This window comes from Pristiophorus japonicus, chromosome 14 (assembly GCF_044704955.1).
Source record: "Pristiophorus japonicus isolate sPriJap1 chromosome 14, sPriJap1.hap1, whole genome shotgun sequence".
In the NCBI taxonomy this organism is placed as follows: Eukaryota; Metazoa; Chordata; class Chondrichthyes; family Pristiophoridae; genus Pristiophorus; species Pristiophorus japonicus.
In genome coordinates, this window is record NC_091990.1 from 50213511 (window position 1) to 50233375 (window position 19865).

At 45.1% G+C, this 19865-nt stretch overlaps 1 protein-coding gene across 1 annotated transcript in view; it reads left to right on the forward strand.

The window, feature by feature from the left end:
- grik3 (glutamate ionotropic receptor kainate type subunit 3) overlaps positions 1-19865 on the forward strand; it is a 609594-nt gene that overhangs the window by 267190 nt on the left and 322539 nt on the right. The window contains exon 8 of the mRNA XM_070899209.1: positions 1199-1306. Coding sequence (XP_070755310.1) covers positions 1199-1306 — 108 coding nt within the window. The remainder of the gene's footprint in view (positions 1-1198; positions 1307-19865) is intronic.

Genomic DNA, 19865 nt, shown 5'->3' on the forward strand with positions numbered 1-19865 from the left:
AAGGGCCACATCTAACTCCCTTTTGAATATATCTAACGAACTGGCCTCAACAACTTTCTGTGGTAGAGAATTCCACAGGTTCACAATTCTCTGAGTGAAGAAGTTTCTCCTCATCTCGGTCCTAAATGAATTAAAGAGCTGAATTTACTGGGCGATAAAGTTCCAGATAAATCAAAGTGTCCTCACCAATTTCCCACTGAGGGCAATTTCGGCTCCCAAATGTTTTATGGTGAGGGGACTGCAGTATTTTATTCTACTTTTAACATCTTCACTCATCTCCCTTTTATTTTGCTTCTACAGCTGTAATATACATGAGTCAGAAGCCCACCTGAGGTGGTGGGTATCTGAGGGGATCTGTCGGAACAAAGCATCGTTAGCACCCAGTGTAGGCGACCCACTTTCTTCCATCTGTGTGTGAGCTGAGCTCTCAGCCTGCTCGTACAAGCCACAAATACAGTTTCTACATTATTGTCCTGCACGACCATCAGCGAAAATCCACAGCCTTACACATAGGCTCACAATTGCAACTTTGGGTCTGCACAGGCCTGACCTTGCTTCAGTGTTGCAAAACTGCTCCAGTGCATTATAAACAGGGCAGGTTCAGCACATCAACATTATTTGCAGTACAAATGGAATATTAGATGCTCCCAGTCCCCTGCAGTTACGCTAACAGATAGAGTCCAGCGTGAACCCGAGTTTATATTTCATTACATAGTGGCCAACTCACAGTCGCTGTGGGTTAAGAAGGTTAATGAGAGTATTACTAAGAAGTTCTATTACTTTACAGCTAGTGTTCTCCTCGCTCCATTCATGACAGATACACATATACTTACAAAAGCTGTGAGATAAGGAGCAGGCAATGAAAACTGGCAAGATGAAAGCAGCACCTTTTCTTTTCTTTTCCAAATGACATCTGAGCAATAGTGTAGGTCCCCGATACACATAATCTTATTAAAGTCTGAAACAAGATACACGATGAGCACAATAGCTGTGCCTATAAATCAGTGCACAGTGCCAAATGGGATTCATGGAGCGAGTTGTAGGCACTGGATAAAGAACAGCAATGATTAATTAATCATATTCCACAAGGAGACAGAATTAGGATCATTTCCTTGCGAGGGTGTAATTAAAATTTACTGTTATACAGAGTAATGATTTATATTGCTGTGTAATTACTGCCATGTATTTTTCTATTGAGGCTCAATGGGAAGGATTAACAGGCCGAATCGCATTTAACAAAAGCACTGGACTGCGCACCGATTTTGATTTGGACGTTGTCAGCCTCAAGGAAGATGGCCTTGAAAAGGTCTGTATGTTTCCATTCTTCAAGAAAACAGTGCTGTGATTATTTCACTTGATATCTTCTTAAAATAAGGTGGTAATATTTTGTACCAGCACGCAAAACACACTGGCTCTTGCATAATCTCTCGTATTGCTACGGCTTAAGCACACAATCACATTCTGTCTTGTAACTGTGGCTCACACACACTCATAATATATAACCACAAGGCTCTGATCTAATGCGCTCTATCGGAATGGAATTGCTTTTATAATGAAGAGTCCCAAGTGCAAACAACCAGCAAATGCTTGTGATATATTTTTTTAAATATTAGGAATAAAGGGTTCCAACATGGCTATGCATAATTTTTTTTACTTCATCTGTCGTCCAGTTTGTTAACAAACAGCAACATTCCAATATCTAATAGCAATCCAACTCTGACCTTAGGATCATAGAATCATAGAACACTACAGCATGGAAGGAAGCCATTTCGGCCCATCGTGTCTGTGCCGGCCGACCAAGAGCTATCCAGCCTAATCCCACTTTCCAGCTCTTGGTCCATAGCCCTGTATGTTACAGCACTTCAAGTGCACATCCAAGTATTTTTTTAATGTTGTGAGACTTTCTGCCTCTACCACCATTTCAGGCAGGGAGTTCCAGACCCCCACCACCCTCTGGGTGAAGAAATTTCCCAATATATCTCCACTAAACCTTCCCCCAATTGCTTTAAATTTATGCCCCTGGTTGTTGACCCCTCTGCCAAGGGAAACAGGTCCTTCCTATCCACTCTATCCAGGCCCCTCATAATGTTATACACCTCAATCAGCCTCAGCCTCCTCTGCTCCAAAGCAAACAGACTCAGCATCTCCAATCTTTCCTCACAGCCAAAGTTCTCCAGTCCAGGCAACATTCTTGTAAATTTCCTCTGCACCCTTTCCAGTGCAATCAGATCGTTCCTGTAATGTGGTGACCAGAACTGCTCACAGTACTCCAGCTGCAGCCTAACCAGTGTTTTATACAGTTCAAGCATAACCTCCTTGCTCTTGTATTCTATGCCTCGACTAAGGCATCCCCCCTCCCTTCACCCCACCTTTGGTAGCAGAATCTTCAGCTGTCACCACCCCACACTGTGGACCTCCCTGCCTAAACCCCTCTGGTCTCTTCCAACTTTAAAGCATTTTCTCAAAATCCATCTTTCTCACCAAGTTTTCACTCAGCTTGTACCTCTCCTTAATGTCAGTTCCTTTGCTGCCTTTACCCAATTTTTCATTCGCATTCCTTCCTCTCCCCTCCACTGGAAAACATTTCCTGTATGAAAGTTGCTGTATAAATTCATCTTAACCAAGCACTTACAAGTAACAATGTGGTAATACCTTCCTGTGAATTGTAACATTGTCCCTTTATAACAATTTTCAATTATCTGTACAGCTGTGAGTATACAAATGAATGTATGTGTGTTTGTGTGAGGTGCAGTCTGAGAATGTGAGAGTGTGTGTGTGTGTGAGGTGCAGCTGGAAGATAGATGTGAGTGTGTGTTTAAGCTGCAGTTATGAGGAAGAATATGCAAGAGAATGTGTGTGTGTGTGTGTGTGAGAGCGTCATAGTTATTTGTGAATGTGATTCCATGCATGAGTTGCAACTATCAGAGAGAGCCTATGAATCTGTGTGAGACGCTTATCAGACTAAGTATGGGCATATCTGTGAAACTCAACTATCAGAAAGAATATGCAAGTCTCTGTAAGGATCAGCTATCAGCGGGAGTACTGGAGACTGCATGGCACAGCTACAAGGGACAGTGTGATTGTGAATGCGAATGCTACATTTCGCCACAATTCCCTGAGGGCTTGGAAAGGTAGAAACAAATCAGGTCTTGATCACATTCCAACAACATTTACTGGTAGTTCACACGTGTGGACATGATTGGAGGACAGGACTGGACACAGCAAAGACATGGTAAGCGAGCCAAAGGAGGACAGCGGAAACGTTATAAGGACACCCTCAAAGCCTCGCTGGTAAATTGGGACATCACCACAGGCACCTGGGAGACCCTGGCCGCAGACCGCCCGAGGTGGAGAAAGTCCATCCGGGAGGGTGTTGAGCTCTTCGAGTCTCAATGCAAAGAGCATGAAGAAGCCAAGCGCAGGCAGCGGAAGGAGCGCGCGGCAAACCAGCCCTACCGACCCCTTCCCTCGACGAATGTCTGTTCCACATGTAACAGGGTCTGTGGCTCTCATATCGGATTGTTCAGCCATTAAAGAACTCACTTTGGGAGTGGAAGCAAGTCCTCCTCGATTCCGAGGGACTGCCTATGATGATGATGATCTACCAAGTCAAATAATTTTGCAAAATCCAACGTCAAGACTCACACATGAATAGTAGAAAAATAATGGACGGTGACCACCAACCATGGAACTTCAAGGCAATGAAGGCCTTCAGGGGAAAAAGCAGAGGACTTTACATTAAAGGCGCTACATAAATGCAAGTTGTTGTTGCTGTCATTAAGGGTGAAAAAATTGGGAAGGAAAAAAAGTGTAAGTGTGGATTGAGTTGATGAAAGATTAATAGCTATCAGAACCTAGGGGTACCTTTTGGAAATCTATAACAAAGCACCTAAGCAGAACCGGAACCAATGTCCGAGGGGGAGTGTTTGCTAGTGCTGTTGGGGAGGAGTTAAACTAATATGGCAGGGGGATGGGAACCAATGCAGGGAGACAGAGACAAAAGCAAAATACAGAAAGAAGGTGAGTAAAAGTGGAAGGCAGAGAAACCCAAGGCAAAAAAGGAAAAAAGGGCCACTGTACAGCAAAATTCTAAAGGGCCAAAGTGTAATAAAAAGGCAAGCATGAAAGCTCGGTGCCTCAATGCAAGGAGTATTCAGAACACAGGAGAGGGCTCTGAGCTAGTTAGAATGGGTGAGAGCTCAGATGAACAGGATCCCAAGAAGGAATGCAAAAGGCAGGAGGCAACAGAGCAGAGTAGCACTGGAGTAAGTGTAAACCACAAGGTGAGAGGAAGGGACAATATGTATGAATATAAAGGGGCTGCAGGAGGGGTCAAAACTAAAAATCATGGTTTAAAAATTAGTATTAAAACACTCTACCTAAACGCACGCAGCATTCGAAATAAAGTAAATGAGTTGACCATACAAATCATTACAAATGGGAATGATGTGGTGGCCATTACATAAACGTGGTTGCAGGGTGGCCAAGACTGGGAATTAAACATACAGGGGTATCTGACAATTCGTAAAGATAGACAAGAAGGGAAAGGAGGTGAGATAGCTCTGTTAATAAAGGAAGATATCAGGGCAGTTGTGAGAGACGATATTGGCTCTAATGAACAAAATGTTGAATCATTGTGGGTGGAGATTAGAGATAGTAAGGAGAAAAAGTCACTGGTGGGCGTAGTTTATAGGCCCCCAAATAATAACTTCACGGTGGGGCGGGCAATAATCAAGGGAATAATGGAGGCATGTGAAAAAGGAACGGCAGTAATCATGGGGGATTTTAACTTACATATCGATTGGTCAAATCAAATCGCACGGGGTAGCCTGGAGGAGGAATTCATAGAATGCATACGGGATTGTTTCTTAGAACAGTATGTTACAGAACCTACAAGGGAGCAAGCTATCTTAGATCTGGTCCTGTGTAATGAGACAGGAATAATAAACGATCTCCTAGTAAAAGATCCTCTCGGAATGAGTGATCACAGTATGATTGAATTTGTAATACAGATTGAGGGTGAGGAAGTAGCGTCTCAAACGAGCGTACTATGCTTAAACAAAGGGGACGACAGTGGGATGAGGGCAGAGTTGGCTAAAGTAGACTGGAAACACAGACTAAACGGTGGCACAATTGAGGAACAGTGGAGGACTTTTAATGAGCTCTTTCATAGTGCTCAACAAAAATATATTCCAGTGAAAAAGAAGGGCGGTAAGAGAAGGGATAACCAGCCGTGGATAACCAAGGAAATAAAGGAGAGTATCAAATTAAAAACCAATGTGTATAAGGTGGCCAAGGTTAGTGAGCAACTAGAAGATTGGGAACATTTTAAATGACAGCAAAGAATGACTAAGAAAGCAATAAAGAAAGGAAAGATAGATTACGAAAGTCAACTTGCGCAAAACATAAAACAGATAGTAAAAGCTTTTACCGATATATAAAACGGAAGAGAGTGACTAAAGTAAATGTTGGTCCCTTAGAAGCTGAGAAGGGGGAATTAATAATGGGAAATGTGGAAATGGCTGAGACCTTAAACAATTATTTTGCTTCGGTCTTCACAGTGGAAGACACAAAAACCATGCCAAAAATTGCTGGTCACAGGAATGTGGGAAGGGAGGACCTTGAGACAATCACTATCACTCGGGGGGGGGGGGGGGGGTAGGGTAGTGCTGGACAGGCTAATGGGACTCAAGGTAGACAAGTCCCCTGGTCCTGATGAAATGCATCCCAGGGTATTAAAAGAGATGGCGGAAGTTATAGCAGATGCATTCGTTATAATCTACCAAAATTCTCTGGACTCTGGGGAGGTACCAGCGGATTGGAAAGCAGCTAATGTAACGCCTCTGTTTAAAAAAGGGGGCAGACAAAAGGCAGGTAACTATAGGCCAGTTAGTTTAACATCTGTAGTGAGGAAAATGCTTGAAGCTATCATTAAGGAAGAAATAGCAGGACATCTAGATAGGAATAGTGCAATCAAGCAGACGCAGCATGGATTCATGAAGGGGAAATCATGTTTAACTAATTTATTGGAATTCTTTGAGGATATAACGAGCATGGTGGATCGAGGTGTACTTAGATGGATGTGGTGTATTTAGGTTTCCAAAAGGCATTCGATAAGGTGCCACACAAAAGGTTACTGCAGAAGATAAAGGTACGCGGAGTCAGAGGAAATGTATTAGCATGGATCGAGAATTGGCTGGCTAACAGAAAGCAGAGAGTCGGGATAAATGGGTCCTTTTCGGGTTGGAAATCGGTGGTTTGTGGTGTGCCACAGGGATCGGTGCTGGAACCACAACTGTTTACAATATACATAGATGACCTGGAAGAGGGGACAGAGTGTAGTGTAACAAAATTTGCAAATGACACAAAGATTAGTGGGAAAGCGGGTTGTGTAGAGGACACAGAGAGGCTGCAAAGAGATTTAGATAGGTTCAGCGAATGGGCTAAGGTTTGGCAGATGGAATACAATGTCGGAAAGTGTGAGGTCATCCACCTTGGAGAAAAAAAACAGTAAAAGGAATATAATTTGAATGGGGAGAAATTACAACATGCTGCGGTGCAGAGGGACCTGGGGGTCCTTATGCATGAATCCCAAAAAGTTAGTTTGAAGGTGCAGCAGGTAATCAGGAAGGCGTATGGAATGTTGGCCTTCATTGCAAGAAGGATGGAGTACAAAAGCAGGGAGGTCCTGCTGCAACTGTATAGGGTATTGGTGAGGCCGCATCTGGAGTACTGCGTGCAGTTTTGGTCACCTTACTTAAGGAAGGATATACTAGCTTTGGAGGGGGTACAGAGACGATTCACTAGGCTGATTCCGGAGATGAGAGGGTTACCTTATGATGATAGATTGAGTAGACTGGGTCTCTACTCGTTGGAGTTCAGAAGGATGAGGGGTGATCTTATAGAAACATTTAAAATAATGAAACGGATAGACAAGATAGAGGCAGAGAGGTTGTTTCCACTGGTCGGGTAGACTAGAATTAGGGGGCACAGCCTCAAAATACGGGGGAGCCAATTTAAAACCGAGTTGAGAAGGAATTTCTTCTCCCAGAGGATTGTGAATCTGTGGAATTCTCTGCTCAAGGAAGCAGTTGAGGCTAGCTCATTGAATGTATTCAAGTCACAGATAGATAGATTTGTTAACCAATAAGGGAATTAAGGGTTACGGGGAGCGGGCGGGTAACTGGAGCTGAGTCCACGGTCAGATCAGCCATGATCTTGTTGAATGGCGGAGCAGGCTCGAGGGGCTAGATGGCCTACTCCTGTTCCTAATTCTTATGTTCTTATGTAGTCCAAATTGTGGCAGCTGCTCTAGAAAGCTCATGATGTACAAAGGGTTAATTAAAAAAATATATGCATTTTACCATAATCCTTATCTCTGGCTCTGTGGTAGAATTTATTTATAGAGACTGGAGAAATAAATTGGACTATTGTTGCTACTGGCAAAGCAGAACAGATCAATCACTGGGAGGGTTGCACAAGACCAAAATTAACTTGAATGCATGATGAATGCATTTAGCAGCAGGACTGAGAAACATTTAAGCAATAAATCTTGTCTTGCTAATTAAGGAGTAATGTTTATTATACTACAACTGTACACATTTATCTTGTTGTTTTAAATGTTATTTGGTCTGCTTCAAAGATCATTAGCATTATCGACTATTGGATAAAAGGTAACTGCAGTATATGATTCCTGAAACTTGTTAATTCCAAAATAAAAGGCAACATTTTTTTACAAATGGAACATTCAGAACTGAAGTTAATCCTGCCTCAGTTTGTGAAGCTAGTTATACTGCTGTAGTTACAAGGCCCACCTTCAGTATCAGTCAATCTGTGGTCTTCGTGCTCTGGTGAGCAAACCATAGTCGCTTCTGCTTCTGATTGACATTTATTTGGCTGTCAAACAGTGGATTGCTAGATTGGCCAAGAGCTAAGTGAACTTGGAGCTAGGCTCTGTTTCAATCAGGAGATAAAAGGCTTATCCTCCAACAACCAGGGGCAGAAACTTTCTCCTCACCAACTGGGAAAATCATTTCCTTGTTGAGCTTGGAAACAAAGCTATACCACTGTGCAAATGACATTGTGTGCTCAGGTTTCCATCTTCAGATGCTGCCTCTAGGTTATTGTGATCAGACCCATTTCAACTGTTTCATAACCTCACTGACCACCTCATCAATATCAATGATGCCATTCGGATTAATTATAATTCTGTTGAATTAATTTTGAGGAGTTCTCGACCCAGCCAAGTAACAAGCTAATTGAAACCATTTGCAGGGGTCTTTATCCCATCTACAGTTTTGTGCTCAAAATATTACCTACTCCTCATTTCAGGAGCCATCGTATAAAGCACTATCTGTACTTTCCCTGATTCCAGAGCACTCACTATGGAGTACTCCGCTCGAATAGCGTAATGAACTTAATATCTCTAAAGTACTTTTTATGACCCTGTACTATTCACATGGGCTGATTACATAGATTTATTCTTTGTTCATTTCAGACATGCTTTGCTGGAACTTCCACAGCTCCAACAGCAATGAAGTTCAGATAGAGACATTTATTTTCATTCTTAAACAATTGTGTGTATAGAAGCCAAGATACACAACACCTGGACCCCGCTTGCATTATTTGAATGGGCTGCTGCTCGATTTCTGGCTGCACTTCAGTCCCACGCTCCTGAACTTTGGGCACTTGGTGCGGGGGAGGGCGAGGCGGGCACGCTGGAGAGCCTCCTCATGGAACTGCTCCTGGGCCTGGCAGAGGTGGCCATTAACTGATCCAGGCAGTGGCCGGTCGAAGGGGTCTTTCAGCCCAGCTGCCTGCCTCTTTTCCGCGGCTACGTTCGCCCCCAGGTGTCCCTGGAGATGGAGCACACGGTGTCCACCGGTATGCTCGAGGTCTTCAATGACCGGAGGGACTGGAGTGCATCATCACCCCCGGAAACCAAATTTTGATTTGATTTGTTAAATTTTCCTTGAACGCTTTTTGGTTAGTTTGCAGGTTCTAGTGGTTGGGCTGCTTTAACAAGGGGGCACATGATTGAATTGTATTATTTAAAAGAGTTGTGAGCTAGAAGCTGATTAAGCAGTTGTAGATTCTCCAAAGGTATATATTAGGCACTAGTTTGCAAAAGCACAGCACCTGGATAAAGAAAACATGAATAAGATTCCTCAGTACAGTTTGGTTTTAAGGTTTTTCCAGTAAGAGCTTGCAGCTGTCAATGATTGCCCAAGTGTTGGGAACGGACTGGTGTGCTTCTAATTATTTGTAGTGTCGCAGTTCTTCTTTAATTCTTTCTCCTCCAATCCTCCCTTTTTCATCCTGTCAAATACTGAAGGATGCTTGTTCCAATACAACTTGGAAGCAGTAGGCTTTAAACACAAGCAGTGTGTGGGCCTATATTGTAAATAAATCAAAGAATTGAGCATTCTCAGTCATTTAACTACCCAGGTCTGTTCAAGGAGATAAAGTACCCGACCACTTTATTTGCAATTGATGTTGTTAGTCACAGGTTTTTAATACTGTCAAACCTTTGGAGAAGTTGATGTACTGTCTAAGATTCATCCTAGTGTTATTACTGTCACAAGGCTTGAAAGTTACTCTTGACTCACATTTTGCCAGATGATTAGGTCTCCTGCTGTCAAGACGCCCTTTTGTCTGGAATCCCTATTCCATCTTGCTTTGATGTATTGTCATTCTCATTTACTGCACTTATTATTGGACCTTTTATTGTAAATACAACAGTCCATCCTAAGTGCTGAGATTTTGCAAGTAATGCTTCTGCCAAAGGAAGGCTTTCTGAAGATTATGACCTGTGTGCATATGATGCTTTTCCATTCATCAATGATATTGCTGGAGCCGAAACTAATTCGTACAGTATCGGTTCAGATTTAAATTAGATGAAGGCAGTTATGTGTCAAATGACAGTTTAGCCTATCAAGCTTAGGCCCACATCTATTGTCCAACTAGCACTTGCACTAATTCCCTCTGTGTGCTTTTTTAAACACCGGCATTAACACTTTTAATTGAGGCTGTCTAATGCCTGTGTTAAGAAAGCTCGCAGAGGAGTTTAGTGGAGTGCAGTGCAATGAGCTTTGTGCAGTCTCAGCCAAAAGGCAATACCCTACAGGGACAACGCAACTATTATCCAACTTCCACTTAAGTCTTCTTCAATTAAGCTCACATTCATTGTGCTGAGCAACTTTCTATTCCACTGGTTAACAACACTTAAGTGATAGATTGCTTGCACTGGTTGGCGACACGGTAATAAAATAATCACAGAAAGAATTAGCGAGATCAGCTAATGTGGAATTCTCTGTCACCAAGCGGTGGTTGAAGTGACGTCCGTAAATTCTTTTATAATTGTTTGTTAAAGAGGAATATTAAAGGCTACAGGGAGTGAGCAGGAGAGTGGGATTAGACGAGATAGCTCGTGCGGAGAAAAAGCGATGGTGCTGACGTAGCCAAAGCCTCTTTCTGCGTTGTAACGCTCTGTGATTCTATGAAGCGCAAAGTAGTTTATCTTAAGTTAAACGTTTCCTCGCAATACAATCATATTGCATAGTCCTCTTGTGGATCGGCACACAACTTTTCCATGTCCCTTCCACTGATTCTCTTTATGACAAATGAGAACCTAGTAAGCTTCCCCAGCTCTTCAGTGCTGTTTGGTTCCCTCAGTACTATCCTTCTTATTACATTCCAACTGTGTCTTCACAACAGAAGTGATTTAACTGAACATAACAGTGAGTGTGGCCTCTCCAATGCTTCAGAGAGCCTCAATATTGTGTGCTTTCACTTAGAGGCATTCTGCCTTGACAGTTGTTGCTGTATTTATGAGCATACTTTCAATATTTGACCAACAGATTTTCCTATGCTACTTTGCTTTTACTTATCCTTTGCTGTGTGATTATATTTATTATTTCACCACCACAATGGGGGGCCCCACTACACAAAACTGCACTCCTGGTAGCGTTAGATATTGGGCACAGGTCAGCTATGATATTGGGCATCAAGGCCTAATGCCTGCTATGCAGCCATTGCACCTTAATCAGTTAGGTAAGAGCAGGTGTCTCTCGGGTCTGTGCACTCGATATCCAGACATTCAGGGCTTTAAGGTTCTGAAAATTATGCAAAGGACCTTGTGGTACAATAATATGGCTGCAGCATATTAACAGGGGACCCTCAGTACCCATATAAAATGGGGGTATATGGTGGGTTCATATTTGATCTTCTTGCCTGGTAGTTGAGGCAAATAGCTATACGTTCATGCAATAAGGTGACTGCTTATTTGCTGTTTATTTAGTTTATTTAGAGTGGCGGGCTGGTAGCTCGGCACCCCGCTCCCCAGTGGTCCAGGTCGGACCTGGCAGAAGGGGAGGGCCTCCTACATGGCAGGGCTACGTGGCCCAGTGCGAGCGCTGCACCCCGCTTACTTGGCTCCCACCCCGTTACCGCCCCAGAGAGGAAGTGGAGCACGTGTTATTTTGCACTCCAGTTCCTCTCAGGGGCGGGAACCCCAATTTCGTGAGTGGGGCGGGTGTTCCGCGCCTGGCGCAGGAAGTACCGACTCGCGGATATTACCGCCCCCAAACGGGGCGCGTCACAATTTCCCTGTGAAAGAATCTCAAAATGAGTTGTTACATTGCAATCAGAAAACAGTTTAAGTGAATGGATCAAATTGTTAATTTTATCAGCTGATTTTACCCTGTCTCTGTGTACAATTCTTTCTTCTAATAAGTTCATGGTTCAGCTTGAAATGTCTGTTACATGTGATGTTTTTTTGACTGAGAGAGATCAGGTGTGCTCAGTGGACATTCCTTACTAGACCTGTTATAACCTGACAAAAAAGGATGGACTGTTAACACTGAGGCAAACTGCATCCCATCCATTCCATACATAAGGTTAAGTTTCAGTTTCGAAGAGGCTCAGGCCTGTTTATACAAGTACTTTGCTGTGAGCATGAGTAGAATGTATTGGGGGAAGGCTGAAGGGGTTCCCTCGTATCCGACCACTTTGCTATGACCTTTTAGCACAACAATGCATTTGTGTCATCAGGTGTAATGTATTTGCTTCATGGGTTCTTTATTTAAGCATTCACAGTAATACATTGCTATTAAGAACTAGTTGGTTTATTAACAAAGGTTTAACAATCACACTACACATTACAAGTTCATCCACTAGGCTCACAACCACAAGCCTCATCGTGGATGTGCTCATCCCAACTGGTTGGGGTTTATTGAGTCTTGTGAACATCACATGACAGCTCTACAACTATTTTAATGTAACATTTTAAATCAAGTGCCCCTTTACTAAAGGGGCACACGAACCGACAAATTAACAAATTAAACTTTTGAAAAACTATGTTCAAATTAAAATTTGGTTGCCGAAGGTGATGATGCACTCCAGTCCCTCCAGTGCCCACCTCTCACGGAAGGCTGTGAGCGTACCGGTGGACACTGCGTGCTCTATCTCCAGGGACACCCTGGCGCAAACGTAGCCGCGGAAGAGAGGCAGACAGTTGGGCTGAACGACCCCCTCGACCGCCCGCTGCCTGGATCGGATGATGGCCACCTTAGACACACCCAGGAGCAGTCCTACGAGGAGGCCTTCCGACCTGCCCGCTCCCTTTCGCACCGGATGCCCAAAGATGAGGAGTGTGGGACAGAAGTGCAGCCAAAAATCGAGGAGCTGCCCCTTCAAATAATGAAAGAGTGGCTGCAACTTCAGGCACTGAACATAAACATGGAACACGGATTCTTCCAGACCTCAGAAATTGCAGGCGGCCTGGGAGTCTGTGAACCGACTTAAAAATGTATTGCACGGGACTGCCCCGTGCAACACCCTCCAGACCAAGTTCCCAATAAATAAGGTGAGGACTCCTGCATAGAGAGCCCTCCATTGGGAACTCCCGCCTCCTCCAGAGGTGCGCCATGGCGTGTCCCAACAATAGACGCGGATGACAAAGTGGAGAGTGTACGAGAGCAGGCAATAGATGAATCCCCTCTGCACGGAACTGAAAGGCACGGAGGGGATTTCTCAGAGGAAACTCAAGTTGTGAGGCGTCGGCTCCCGAGGGATGTTTCGGGGCTTGGCGCTGATGAGAAATTCCATCCGGACGGGGGTCAGTTCGGACGGGATCGCCCCATGTGCTTGAGCCTCCTCGACACCCCTAGTCGAGTCAGGGCCCGGTGCCATCCTTAGCGACTCGATGGTATTGGCCGCGAGCCGGACATCGGCCCAGGATAGGTGCCATGCCAGCTCTTCTGGCGCCATCCAACCTGCTCCTCCGCCATCCAGTAGGTCCTGTGAGCATACTCACCGGTGCATACATTACACTAGGTTATCTACTTAGACCTACGTTGATTCGGCCCATTTGCTGTTCCCTGATTGGGAGTTCCACCTCATGCATTACTCTTCCCCAGTTTACTTTTATAGTTGAATGGTGATGAAACTGGGCTGATCTGTGGGCTTTGCCAATTAGCGGAATGTAAGTGGCCAGAACCCTAGGATTACTTCTGTGAATCAGCTTCTCTTAATCCAACCACATATTTGTAAACCTACATTTTTATGGGGCTATAATACAAGGTCACCGACTCCCCATTTACATCATGGAGTGCAGTTGACAGAGGGAGGCCTTACTACATCCCTATAATATACAATCATCTCGGGAGATCAAGCTGCTTATTCAACAATTTGCAATTTATGTGATCTATAACTTCCTCGGAAACTTTGGTGGTTATGTTTTTTTTGTACAGTCTTAAAGTTTAAACAATCTAAACACATCTAAAAAGTAAATGAGTTGTAGAACAAGTTTATTTATTGACAGATGCTGAGCATTAATACAGGGTTACAGTGGAAATGGTATACATAAAACAACATGAAGGTATTTCCTCTCGACTGAAGCTCTTTTCATTCAGAATCCAGGAGATCAGCAAATACATTACGAAATCCAGCTTCCTTACCCGACTGGGCGAATTGCAGTCCCACTTTTACATGGCTCTATGATTCTGCACCAGGTTAAGGAGTTGGATATACTAGTGTAAGTGCGAGGAGAGGGCTCACAGATCACAATCTCCTAAAATCCAAACTAAACAAGTCCTAATGTAAAAGTGGCCCCACCTTCTCTCTCTTCTTAGTGATTCCAACCCCAGTCAAGAATGCTACACAATTACTCAAATACATAAACATTCCAGGGCCCCCTCTATAACATCACCCAAGGTTACACTGGGAAAGATTGGTGGTTGATCTGTTCACTCAAATCCCACACTTAGGGCCCAAGTTTCCACATGATTTGCGCCTGATTTTTAGGAGCAACTGGTGGAGAACGGACTAGCTTAGAAATCTCAATTCTCCACATTTTTTTTCTGCAGTTCTAGTCAGTTAGAACAGTTTCACTTTGGAACAGAATTTTTTCTTCAAAAGGGGGCGTGTCCAGCCACTGACGCCTGATTTCAAAGTTTCCACAGTGAAAACATACTCCAAACTAACTTAGAATGGAGCAAGTGAAGATTTTTGTAGAACTGAAAAAACCTTGTCTACACATTAAAAAATCAGGCGCAGGTTACAAATTAGGCGTCCAGAACGAGGTGGGGGGGGGGGAGGGGGGGAGGGGGGGAAGGGAAGTCATTAAATTCTATAATAAATCCTTATTTATACTTATACAAATATTATACAAATAAATCCAACCTGAATAAAAATTTATAAGCAAAGAAAAGATTAAATAAACCATCTTCCTACCTGTGTGAAAGTGATTCAGCCAGTGAGAATTCTGCAGCAAGCCTCACAAGTTGAGGCAGCCATTCGTTCCCGCGGGGGGGGGGGGAGGAGGAGGCGCCCGTTCGTTCCCGCGGGGGGGGGGGGAGGAGGAGGCGCCCGTTCGTTCCCGCGGGGGGGGCGGGGAGGAGGCGCCCGTTCGTTCCCGCGGGGGGGGGGGGGAGGAGGCAGCAGTTCGTTCCCCCGGGGGGGGGGGGGGAGGAGGAGGCAGCCGTTCGTTCCCCCGGGGGGGGGGGGGGAGGAGGAGGCAGCCGTTCGTTCCCACGGGGGGGGGGGGGGAAGGAGGCAGCAGTTCGTTCCCCCGGGAGGGGGGGGAGGAGGCAGCCGTTCGTTCCCGCGGGGGGGGGGGGAGGAGGCAGCAGTTCGTTCCCGCGGGGGGGGGGGGGAGGAGGCAGCCGTTCGTTCCCCCGGGGGGGGGGGTGGAGGAGGAGGCAGCCGTTCGTTCCCCCGGGGGGGGGGGGGAGGAGGGAGGGAGTGCGGGCCCGACCGACCGAACGCAGCGGGGGGGGGGGGCGGGGGGGAAGCCGTTCCAGACGGCGGGCAGGGGGGGGAAGGAGACAGTGAGAAGGCTGCAGGAAGCCTCAAGTTGAGCAGCCATTCCCCGATGGCAGGTGGGGGAGGCCGTCGGGAAACGGCTGCCTCAACTTTCTGAGGCTTCCGGCAGCCTTCTCACTGCTGCAAGAAGCCTCAGTGCTGATGTGCTGATGGCAATGTGCTTTCATTAAAAAATGTTCAAAAATTAAACAGCTACAAAAATGGCCGAGTGCCAATGTTTCCTTCACACTGCGCGTGCGCGAATGCTCCAACGCGCACGCGCAGGGTTGCCGGCAGGAAAAAAACTAATTTAAATGGTACCCTCTCCCTCGCACTTACAAAATCAGCGCGAGTGGTAGGCTCCGCCCCCCTGGGCGCCACGCCAAGCAGACATGGAGCTGCAGGGCGCTCCAGAATCGCGCGTTTTTTTTCTGGCGCCGTTTTCGGCGCGAGAAATGGGCGCCCAGCTCAGAGGGGCACCCGTTTTTTATCGTGTGGAAACTTGGGGCCTTAGTTCCCAATGTTCCTCCTCATCCTGAAGCCATTTACTTGTTTCTGGGTAAGGATCCTCTGGGATCTGACCCAATTGATCATCATTCATTATTCAGGGTGAACTTGGCATGGTTTACACACAGAGCCAAGAATAAACAGAATGAGGAACATTCGGTTAATTTCTGTGGGATCGGGGATTAAGCAACCAACCATGTTAGGTATGGCTAATTTAAATATGGTCACTGTATTCACTGGTTTGTTCGATTGTCCTGGTAAACAGCATAATATCACTTTAATGAACGATTTCATTATTTGAATTCTGGAGGCCATGTGTTATTTGGTGTCTGAACCTTAAGGGGGCGAAATTCATTATCACCCCGTTTGGGAGCTGAGAAACTTAGCACCAGGTGCTACTTCTTCCCAGTTTTCAAAAAGTTATAGCACTCCAGGAAGGAAGTGGTGCACTAAATCAAACGCTCCACTTCTTCTTGGAGAACTAAAGGACGCAGGCGGGGCTGTGCAGTGCTGCCGTGTTCAAAGGGCCCTCCCCTCCATTAAAGGGAACGGCCATCGCTGCAGGCTCTGCAATTTAAAAGTCACCTACCTGGACCACCAAGGCCACAGCGATCCCGCGTGATCAGCCCGGCACACAAACAGAGACCCGGCTGAACGAGCGCAGACCGGAACCTGCGAAGTAAACATCAACAACAAAGGTTTTTTTTTTACTTATCTCGGCCACCTCGCCTTTAATCATCACCCCGGTAACGGCCAGCCACCCGATCCATGCCTCCTGCAGCTGCCGGTGTTTTTGCCCGGCGTTGCTGCAGGGGGGCAGAAGTGAATTTTGGATCCGGAGCACTGACGGGGCGATGTGCACGGCGCTGACATCACAATCGCCGGGCGCAGGAAATCGGGGTGCAAAACTGTAGCGCCGCCGCTCAAGTCCCGCCCAATATGGCGGGAGTCGATGTCAGCGCCGCGACCGGTCACTAAGGCATTTGCACCACGTTAGTTCTCCCCGGGGGTTGCTAACGGGGGGGGGGGGTAAATGCACCTAATTTCTCTCCCTTGGTATCTCTTCAAATAAAAACACAAGGAATTTTAGCAACAGTAATAGGACTAAAGTGACAAAATAACCCATCCCTTTTTCATAGGTCACCCACCTAGATACCTAGATACCTCCATCTCATTAAAACTAATTCTTTCTTCCATCAGAAATGCATCAATTTGTCCCTTGAATCCATTTGTATTGTCCAATTACTGTTATATAGAAATTTATTCCACAAGTCTTTTCTCCTTTAGGTGAAAGAGTTCCACCTGATTTCCCTACTTACTCCCAATTTATGTCCTCTGGGATGTGAACCTTTCACCCTCGTGAACAATTAGACTGGATCAATGTTGCCAATTCTCTTCATGTAGTCCTGACAACTTCAATTAGATCATATTGAAGTCTCTGATTTCTAAAATAACAAGCTCAACTTCCTTAACCTTTCATCATAATTACATTCTTGATATCCAGAATCATCTTTGATCCTTGTACCTTTACCCTCTGAAAGACAATTATATCCTTCCTACCATTAGATGAACAGAACTGCACAGATTCCTCCAGATGGGCTTTGATCAATGTCAGATACAGCAACAATACAATCTCTTTATGATTTGTACTTCATCCGATTTTGAATGCAACAATGCAGTGTGCTGATTTTACGTAGGTTTAGCTCCTATAAACCTCTCTTTTGTAGTCAGTATGGTGCAGCACTGATTCATTTAACTCATACTTCTAAATTTGGTTAAGAAAGAAGAAGAAAGGAGAGCATGAGAAATGAGAGGACATCAATAAACTTGCAGAATAGGCATGTCATTGGAAAATTAATTTCAAAATAGATAAGTGTGTGATGTTATATTTTGGTAGGAAGTACAAAGAGGTCACATACTGCTTGGAAAATCAATATTATAATGAGGTCCAGACTGGGTGACTTTTCTACTTTGAGGACTGACAACCTTTCAAGTACATCCTCATTATGTTATCCAATATCACTACAGACTACTCATTTAAGAACATAAGAAATAGGAGCAGGTGTAGGACACCTGGCCCCTCGAGCCTGCTCCGCCATTTAATAAGATCATGGCTGATCTGATCATGGCATCAGCTCCACTTCCCTGCCCGCTCCCCATAACCCTTTATTCCCTTATCGCTCAAAAAGTTCTCTATCTTCGTCTTAAATAAATTCAATGACCCAACCTCCACAGCTCTCTGGGGCAGAGAATTCCATAGATTTACAACCCTCAGAGAAGAAATTCCTCCTTATCTCAGTTTTAAATGGGCGGCCCCTTATTCCGAGACTATGTACCCTAGTTTTAGTTTCCCCTATGAGTGGAAATATCTCTCCACCTTGTCGAGCCCACTCATTATCTTATACGTTTTGATAAGATCGCCTCATTCTTCTGAACTCCAATGTGTATCGGCCCAACCTGCTCAACCTATCTTCATAGGTCAACCCCTCATCTCCAGAATCAACCGAGTGAACCTTCTCTGAATGCAAATATATCCTCCCTTAAATACGGAGACCAAAACTGTAATCAGTACTCCAGGTGTTGCCTCACCACTACCCTGTACAGTTGTAACAGGTCTGCTTTTATATTCTATCCCCCTTGCAATAAAGGCCAACATTCAATTTGCCTCCCTGATTACTTGCTGTACCTGCAAACTAACCGTTTGTGTTTCATGCACAAGAACCCCCTGGTACCTCTGCACTGCAGCACTTTGCAATTTTTCTCCTTTTAAATTATAATTTGCTTTTTTATTTTTTCTGCCAATGTGGATAACCTCACATTTTCCCACATTATACTCCATCTGCCAATTTTTTTCCCACTCACTTATATTTCTGTCTATATCCCTTTGCAGATTGTGTGTGTCCTCCTTACAATTTGCTTTCCCACCTATCTTTGTCTCATCAGCAAACTTGGCTACATTACACTTGGTTCCTTCATCCAAGTCAGTAACATAGATGGGAAATAGTTGAGGACCCAGCACCGATCTCTGCGGCATCCCACTAGTCATTGTTTGCCAACCGGAAAATGACCATTTATCCCGACACTCTATTTTCTGTTAGTTAGCCAATCTCTATCCAAGCTACTATATTACCCCCAATCCCGTGAGCTTTTATCTCATGCAGTAATCTTTTATGTGTCACCTTATCGAGTGCCTTCTGGAAATCCAAATACACCACATCCCCTTCTCAACCCTGCTGCTCATTACATACCGCAGCAGGCTGAGGCCATTGGAGGGAGCAGCGTGCCACTTCGGCATACCATCGCAGGGAGCAGCACGTGCTACTGCAGGAGGGCGACGACTGCCCGCACTGCAAGCAGGAGGGGCGAAGGAGTGGCAAGAGTTCGTAGAGGGATGTGATTCGGTCCCAGGAGAGGTGTGAGTTTGGGGCCCAGAAGAGGCGAGAGCCCATGGGCAGCACGGGCCAGCCCACACTGCGATATGTGTGCGCGCTCGGTCTGTGCAGCAGAGCTGGTCTCCAGTCGTCTTGGGTAATCCTTGCCATTGGACGAAGACTTAGCTCTGTCAAGCCCACGTGGTGGCTGGTGTGCAACGCCCACCGCACATTGCAAAAATCCATGCACAGGCATGTTCCATCCTTCAATATGTAGTTTTGAATCTGGAATATTAGGTCCTTCATTGAAACACCTGTGAATTCACCCGGATCTTTTTGGCATGGAAGCAAGTCATCCTCGCTTTGAGGGACTGCCTATGATGATGATTTAACCTGGCTTCCGGGTTTAACCCTGGATTCTGGGGAGGTCCCAGCAGATTGGAAAACTGCAAATGTAACACCCCTATTTCAAAAAGAAGGGAGACAAAAAGCAGGAAATTATAGACCAGTTAGCCTAACATCTGTGGTTGGGAAAATGTTGGAGTCCATTATTAAAGAAGTAGTAGCAGGACATTTGGAAAAGCATAATTCAGTCAGGCAGAGTCAGCATGGATTTATGAAGGGGAAGTCATGTTTGATAAATTTGCTGGAATTCTTTGAGGATATAACGAACAGGCTGGTTAA